Raw genomic sequence first — 9,450 nt, 5'->3', positions numbered from 1 at the left:
ATACTCAAAAGTTCCATCATAATCTTTTATTAAACAAAGAATTATTTTAATTGGTTTTCATTTTAAACTTTTTAATTCAATATTTATTATATAACTAGCAGTAACCCATTGCTTCGCAAAATATGTACATAGAAAAAGATTAGTTATTATATAATACTAATAGATTGTATATAGTTTACTATAATAATTAGTTAATAGAAATAATAATAAATATATATTAATCCAAAATATAATAGTATAATAAATTTCCGATAAATTTTTATAAAAGATCTCTAACAGATCTCTAACGACTGAAAAAATTTTCAAGTCAAAATTCTCAATACCCTTATTAAAAAAAAATTATTTTCAATAAATTTTCTATTAAAAGACTTCTATCAAAAAAAGACAAACTTTTCAACCAACAAAATTATCAAAAAAAAAATTCTACAATGACAAATAAAAAAAATCTCAGCAAAATTATTTATAAAAATTCTTTTTTTTAAAAAAAAAAAAAAAGATCTTCCTGTCAAAAGCATCTTCTGGTAAATTTCTTTAACAAAAAAATCCACCCTTATTTTCTAATGAAATTAATTATACTGAAATTATCTAGTACGTAGACATATTACATATTAAAGTTATTAATCAAAAATTAGACTATACAGAACTTCGGATTATAGAATAATAAGATCTTTGGATATCAAAGTCTAGTGTGTACTATAATTAAAGCAAAAAACATGCATTGTTTAAATAATTTTAAATAGATTTAAGTAATGTATTTTTATTAATAAAAAACATAAAATAAAATTGTAATTAATCTAATGTACTGATAGCTGTAAAAATTTGATGGAAAATCTGAATATAAATATAAATTTATAAAATTAAAAATTACTCATTTGATATATAGGCCATCATAAGTTAGATATATCACTCATGCAAAAAATTGTTATGAGTATATAATATAAATAATATAAGTATGTCTCATTTTTCGATTAAAACATGGTTGAATAATTCGTAACTCATCTCTGTCTTCTTTTCTCTTCTCTTTTCTTCAGGTCTTCTTTAGGTCTTTTTTCTTTTTATTAAGTTTTCTCTTCGGCTCCATTTTTTGCAACTTTTATTAGGTTGGGAGTGTGAGTTGGTGGTGCGTATGTTTGAGTATTCCTGCTCTTCTCTCGTTTCTCTCTTTTCCTTTTGTTACCTTTCCCTCTTTCCCTCGCTCTTTCTACTCCCTTTCTCTTATTTTCTATATCGTTTCACTACGTAATCACTTAAATTTAAGAAATATAATAAAAAAAATATTAACTATCTCTCTTGCTTGTAGTCTGAATTGTTGCAAAATTTCATATCAAAAATTCATTTTTCTCAATTTTTACAATACATACACGTAAGAAAGCAGCCAATCTAGTAAAAGGTTAATGTTGTTCATATTATTAGCTTTATATAGGCAAAGTTTTTTATCCAAATTGGAGTTATTATATGTTTTTATTAATTGACAATAGAAAGTTAGAAATTACACATTTTTTTGTGACATACTACAGTAGAAAGAAATTTTTTTAAAAAAAAATTTCTGTATTTTGTCATTATTCTATAATGAAAACATTTTTGGAATGTATTGTTATCAAATGCTTATAGTTTATTTTAACTTTAATTAAACATAGATCATTTAACGTAACAACTTAACATTATTTACGTATTGACTTGAAATTGAAATGCTAAATTTGAACGTCAGTAATTTTATGCTTACGAAATGAACTCCTCATTATTATCATTATATTAAATTTTTAATCAGTCACCTCAATCACAGTATCATTATTTTTAATGTTTAAATTTGATTAGTACGCTTTAACCAGTTCACTTATAATCCCTGTTAAACTTTCTATTATAAATCTCTTTCTCTCATCAGAACTTTTTATCATTTAGAAAGATTCTCTTTAAATAAATAAATGATCCATGAATGGTTACTCAATTTTTATTATTAATTTTTCATATTTAATATTTTTAACGCAATAAATCATATCTGATATAATAATATTAAAAAAACTCTTTAATAATTTGTAAAAATTTTCATTTATTTTTCTGATAACGAGGATTTGGAAGTATTATTTTCATTTTCTTTTCCAAAAGTGTATCTGATATTTGCCATTTCAAGAAATTTTTAATGTTAATATAATAATTTTTTTAAAAAACAGATCTTACCAAAAGATTTGTGATGTCCAATAAAATAATTACTAAATTTAAGAAAAAACTTTAAATATTTTAAATATGTTGTACTAAACCACTAATGTTTAATAAATTAATTGGTGATCCGCGAGTCAAGTAGCGAAAACGATAATAAAATTTGACGGAAATTTATTAATTAAAAGCCGCATTTCTGAATGTGGAGTTGTTCATGAATTTCGCTAGCCAAATGTTTAAATAACGCCATTTTGCTTTAATGAAATGGTTTTCCACAGTTTTCTTACCAATCTCATGCAAAAAAACCATAATGTAACGTTGGAAAAAGTCCAATTTCTAAGAGATCTGAGATTTGAAAGACAAAAACTAGCTTTATCATACCATATCACTTGTATAATGAGTGTGAAAAAGATTTGAATTTGTCAGGTTAGAAGTTATTGCAGCATAGTTTACTTATAAAATATATCAAAAATAAAGCAAATATGCATGAAATTTTAGTGAAATATAAAAAAATTTCCATAATTTGTACTTTTAAAACCTTAGTTTACCTAATAACATAGTAAATGCCGCGTGCTTCCAAGGTAAACTTCGTCAAAAAAAAGTTTTACGCTTGGTGGCTTTGAAAAATAAAAGTGTGACATTTACTTTATTGTTTGTGTTATTTTTAGTAAACTATGCTTATAGTTTTTGTCACATCAGAAATCATTAAAGTCAGCGTATTACGACAAATTAGTATATGATCTGCGTCAAATTTTATATGTAATTTCTCTAGTTGACTCGCGGATCGTCAATTAAGAAAAAAAAAAATAACTTCAATAATTGTTTTATGGATAATCTTACGATGAAATTAAATCTTAGGTCTGAATAATTTGTATATTCAATAAAACAATATCATTTTAAATCTTAATGGACGTAGAAATTTGAAAATTATTCATTTATAAATCAAAGTGAAACTTTTACAAACTTAATTTGTATTGTGTTGTGCTCCAGTAATATTTAGTCGTTATTTGATCTGAACTATCACTATCTACTAATTTTAAATTTGTCCAACGATTATTAATAATATTTATTTAGGTCTTCATAACATATTTAGTCCTTAAGTTAAAATTTAAGATATTCCCAACAATAAGATTCAACGAAGACGTCGTCATTGTAACCGTTCTAAACAATTTTCAAAAAATGAGTCGTGGCTTGATAGTTATATTATCATTGAACATTCTTATTTTTACCAGAAGAATATCACATATATCATGTATCATTTTGATTTTACAAAAACCTATAATTTATTTTGCTCGACTAACATGTAAAAATAGTTAACCTATAATAAATAATTCACACATTTCTATATTGGAAATTTGTTCACCTTAATAAATAATTAATAAATATACTTTAATTGTTTTCCTACAAATATATTATTTATTTAGAAATAATGGTATAATATTTCTAATATGTTCAGATTCTTTTATGAGGTTGAATTCGAAGGCGGCCTGGAAATTTTATTGACACTACTGGATAAAGTTTTGATGGTAAATTGTTCCATATTTCTGGATACTTTATACCATTAACAGTAAAATAGCAAGTCTTTTTATTCATATCTAGATGAACTGTAATTTTTGTGCCATCTCCAAATGATGGGCAATAATTTTTTATGGTAGTATCGGAATTACGGCAGTTACCACTAGAACCTAATACCCATCCAGTAGATTGCTTTCCTGCAGGAATTTCATAATTAAAATTTTCTGAAGCACATATTCCAACCCAAGAATGTGTACAAGCTCTCTCAATAATAACATCCCACTTAAAAATGCCTTTATTTTCTAAAGTTATCTTAGCCCCAACACTTTGGAGGTGTGAGCTACAATCTTCTAGTGCTTGTACAATTTTTCCGTTATCCTTAATAATGAGCTTTGACCCACATGCTGTCTCATCCCAAACATAATCGGATTCGTTACGAAAATCACTTAAACTAAAATTACTTAATAATGCTATATTTCGATAAGCATTACAAACTATTTCAGTTGGAATAATTCCTAATGGTTCAATGAAATTGGCTAATATATGAGTCTTAATCCTTTTGAAATCAATATATTTAACCAAAGGTTCTAGTTCCTTAGTAACTTGTTGATGATCAATAAAAAGTTTTTTTTCTACTTCAATTGAATTTTCAATTTGTTCTAAAGTTGGTAACCGTTCCATAAGATTTCTGTATGTATTATCAGAGACTTGTTTTGCTGCTAGAATTGCACTATATCGAAAAACTTCATACTCTTGGGTAGCGAATGGTGTTTCATTTTCATATGTAATAGATAAAAGATATTTAAGACCTGTAATAGACAATCTACCAAACTCAATATTGTTTAATGGTATATTTGCTACTGTTTCAACTAATAAATTGAGAATAATGTTATCTTCTGTTACTGATTCTGTTTCTGATACTTTAGATAGTAACTCTGGAGAATAATCTTTTACGAAATTAGTGTTATTAATTGTTTTCATAATTAAATCTTGAAGGTCTGATAACTGAAAATAATGTGCAGCGAAAAAAGCTTCAATTAAATTATCTTTTGTTAAAGATTCTTTTTTAACTGATCCAGTATAAATATATTCTAATATAATTTCCATTCCAGCAGAATTAATTTTTGGAAAAGAAATTTGATTTTCATAAGTTTCCTTCATCCCATTATAAAGTAATTTATCAAATACTTCGGACCTTGCAGCTAAAATTGCTCTACAAGCATGTAATTTCTTTTCATCTTCACATAAAATTTCTATATCACTATATTTTGGATTATTTATTAATAATCTTAAATCTTGTTCTAGAGACAGTCCTTTCGTCATTTTTTTTTTTAAAGAAAAAATAATTAAACAATAAACCTACCTATTTTTGGAATGAAAAGCAATATTTATATAATTTGCAATATTTTGTACTATGTTATGCAAAACTATATTTAAAAAGGAAATTGATTGTATGATGACGTATATCATTTGAAACTTTAACTGCGCCTTCGTCATAGTTCTGATAATAAAATACTTTCGAATTTGGAAATTTAATTTTTATCAATTAAATTCTTCATACAGATAATGCAGATAAAAAAAATTTGTCTAAATATTAAATTTATTTAGAATTATAAGCTAATACTTAAATGTTCATCATAATATTTCATTAAATAAGATAGATTTTGTTTTTTTTTTTGATTAGTTTTTAAGTTTGAAGCTTAATGTAAACTTTTTAATTCAATATTGTTATTTTTTATGTTAATTTACTATATCATTAATCATTCTTGATTTTCATATCTTAATAATCTAAATTTTAATCTTTACCATACATATTCGTTACATTCTGCATGAATAAATAAAATATAAAAAAATTTAATATTTTTGCTTAGAACTATTGGTGGTAAATTTTTTTTGAACTTTATCCATATGAGAAAATATAACAATGTAGTTCTATTAAAAGCAAATATTTAATAAAATACTAGCAGTCACCCGTTGCTTCGCACCGGGACCAATGAGTTTGTTTAAATAGAAAAATTTAGTATTATAATGTAATACTAAGTAAATTAAAGAATGGTTACAGTAGTTTTTGTTTATAATTAGGAATTTAATATAGGTAATAATTAGTTAACAAAAAATAATAAATTAATATGTATTAAATTATATTTATAATACTGTATATTAGAATGATATAAATTATATTTACAATAATGTAGCTATTTATATTAATAATTTGACGTTTGTATGTAGAATGAAATTAGGGAATTATGAAAAATAATTATCAATAAAAATTGATTAATTTTTTAGAAGTATTTTCGAAAAAACTTTAATATTATGAAAATACTACAAATATTTTATTAATTAATTATAAATTTTATAATTATTTCTTATTATTTTATATTACATCAATCTTAAACTTATAATAAACTTAGGAAAAATATTTGAACAATTAAATGTATTAGAATCTGTTCATTTCATTTATTATTATTCTTTTGTTACTCATTTTACTCGATGAATTATTAATTTAACTAAACAATTTGAATTAAAATCTTTATTCAAAAATCTGGTGAATTTCGGATGTGGATTTGGTTAAAATAATCTATTATTAAATCAACAATTTCTTTAATTAATTTATTATAAAATATTGTAAAAATATCAATTTTTTTTGATTTTTATGAATTTGAAAATCAAATTATTTATCCAGTGTTCAATTTAATTGAAAAATCTTAATCATCTTTCTATTAACATCGGTCATTAGCAAATATGGAATTGATGGTAATGGGATAGGTGCAATCCGTCAATTTCCACCGAGTGAGTCTTTCCAGCTTATTAAGAAATCACCTGGAATTCCATGACGATCTACGCCTGAGATCACGTTGCGGCTAATTATTTTTCGACTAACCATTATCAATTTTCCTAAAAAAGTAATAATTAAAAAAAAAATTTTGGGGAAAAAAAAGGATAAAGAAAGAAATCGGTTTAAAAAAAATAAAAAAAAAAGGAATCAAAAAAAATAAGTATCGAAAAAAAATTCCAAAAAAAAAATTTTTTTAAATAACAATACAGTCTAAAAAAAAGATCAAAAAAAAAATAATATAAAAAATATCGGTCTTAAAAGACCGAAACAATAGGATTATTTAATAAAAAAAAAATTTTCAGTTTGGAAAAACAATTAAACATAAATCGGAAAGAATGAGAAAAAATAAAATTTTCAGTTTGAAAAAAACCAAAAGAAGAAAAGGGAGAAAAAATTTTTTTCAGTTTAAAAAAAATGAAATCAAAAAAAGCTAAAAATATTTGAATTAATTAATAATCAAAAAAAAAAAATTCCGATTAACACACGGATTGAATAATTTTTGACCATAAATAGATCAGACGGAGGCATGTCATGGGTTTTAATTATATGGTATGGGGATTTCAAGTTACATAATTCTAATTATTTATATGATCTATATAATTAAAAACAATCTCACTAAAAAAAAATTCGTTAATATCATCAAAAAAAAATTTTCATGCGGATTTATTAGTCAGAACAATACCCATCCATTGAAAAAATCTTCACCGAAAAAGCTGTAGGATATAGTTATAATCTGATTATTGTCTTGAACCAAACCAAAAAAGAATAAACAATATTTTTTGGGTTAAAAAAAAATTCCATTTGATAAATTCCCGATTAAAAAAATCAAAAAAAAAAGAATTTTTCTAACTATCACCTGATGATCACCGGTGACTGAAATTATGACGATTGACCAGCATTAAAAAAATATAGTGCCGGTAAAAATTGATAATTCTGGCCAACAGTGGTGATCACCCCCAAGTAAAAATCCTAAAAAAAATCCAATAAAAATAAAACAAAAAAAAAATAAAAAAAAACTTGGTTAAGTTAACCAAAAGAAATAATAATAATAAAAAGAGGGATGAAAAAATCAATAAAAAAGAAGACTAAGGTTAGTTTTGGTCTTTACGGTAAAAACTGAAAAATAAAAAAAATTATTATTATAGAAATGATTAGTCATACGTTTAGTCGTGGTAATTAGGAGGGTGGAATGATCACAAGTAAAATGCAATTAATAAGAAAAATTATACTTTTTTTTGTTAGTATTAATCCATCAGAATAAAAAAATCCAGTAAAATTTTAGTTAACTGGAAATGTATTAGTTTAAAGATTGGTTATCGTAGTAAGGAAGGTCAATCAAATTTCCTTGATGATAAATAATACGAAATAGAGATCGGACGCAAGAATATCACACTTTTCAATGTTACACAATTCAAATTATTTACTATACAGGGTAATCTAAATATGACAAAATTTTATTAATTAGATAGATATTTTTTATAGTATGATTCATTATATTACAAAATTTCAGATTATATAAAAACTAGCTCTTTGATATTAGATATAAGTTGTAAATGGAATGAATATACAGATAAACTAGATAAACTATATATAGACATACTTATATTGAGAATATTGTACAGAATTAAAACCACATGAACGTGACTCATTATGATTTATATATTATATCATTTTTATTTATTTAGTAAATTTTTAAAATGTTAATCGCTATATTACTGATTATCACAGTAGCACGTTTTTAAGGTCTAAATTTAGTATGCTGTTTTATGGATACTAATCTCACGATGTAGTTAATGAATATTCCAAACCTTATGTCTATTCAACAAAACAATATCATTTGGAACCTTGATGGATATAGAAATTTGTAGAATATTCATATATAGTAGATCAAAGCAAAGCAAGATTTTTACAAATTTAATTTGTATTGTGTATTGTACTTCGGAAATATTTAGTCATTATTTAACCACCTTTCAAACCTGGACCATCAAGAAAATCTTTGAATTCAGTATAAATTTGTCCAACAATTATTTAATAATATCTGGTTTTGCCTTTATATCATATTTAGTCCTTAAGATTAAGATATTCTCAGACGTGATTATGAAGATCGCAAATAAGGTAATTTTGTAACCGTTCTAAATATAATTTTTGAAAAATGAAGCGTGACTTGATATTTATATTATTGATTATTCTTATTTATTGCCAACAAATTTGATTTTATAAAAACCTATGACTTATTTTACTCGGCTAACATGTAAAATTCGTTAGCTTCTATTCACATATTTTTATATTGTCAACTTGTTCACCCTAATAAATAATTAATGAATATAATTTAATTCAAAATAAGTGATAGTATATTTTTAAGAAATAGTTAATGATACTATGATCTAATTTTTTTTATGAGGTTGAATTCGAAAGCGGCCAGGATATTTCAATATTACTACTGGATGAAGTTTTGATGGTAAATTCCATACTTCTACCGAAACTCGAAACAACTTCCGATATTCCGAAACCTATCCCGATATCCCGAAACCAGCATTACCCAATTAAATTGCTTAAACAACTGTGCCATACGTCATATTGACGAAATCACGTGCTCAATAATCATCAAGAAATCCATAATACCCGACGCTATGTGAGGATTGAGGAATATAATGGAGTGAACAAATTCTACCCTAATAGTTATATAGTTAATTTGGATTTAATGTTAGAAATAATTTAATAGTGAACAAACTATTAGAAATTGAACTTGATACCTTTATTTAAGATTTACTGTAAGGAAAACTAATAAAAATTTTGGGCATATTTCGGTTTCGGGTCGGGATTCGGGATTCGGAAAAATATATGCATTTCCGAAACTCTATTTCGTATATACCGAAACCGACAGAGTTTTGGGAAGTTTCAGTTTCGTTACCCATGTTTAAATATAATAATATAATAAAAGGTTA

The 9,450-nt window shown here is 24.4% G+C and overlaps 1 protein-coding gene across 1 annotated transcript; it reads right to left on the bottom strand.

The window, feature by feature from the left end:
* Nucleotides 1-3,606: 3,606 nt before the first annotated feature.
* OCT59_001014 (uncharacterized protein) lies at nucleotides 3,607-4,992 on the bottom strand (the record flags this gene model as incomplete). The annotated part of the gene is made up of 1 exon (XM_066139259.1): nucleotides 3,607-4,992. The coding sequence occupies one exon, from the start codon at nucleotides 4,990-4,992 to the stop codon at nucleotides 3,607-3,609; it is 1,386 nt and encodes a 461-aa protein (XP_065988679.1).
* Nucleotides 4,993-9,450: the final 4,458 nt, after the last annotated feature.

The sequence above is a fragment of the Rhizophagus irregularis genome, chromosome 1 (assembly GCF_026210795.1).
Source record: "Rhizophagus irregularis chromosome 1, complete sequence".
In the NCBI taxonomy this organism is placed as follows: Eukaryota; Fungi; Glomeromycota; class Glomeromycetes; order Glomerales; family Glomeraceae; genus Rhizophagus; species Rhizophagus irregularis.
This window is presented reverse-complemented; position numbering and strand designations above follow the sequence as displayed.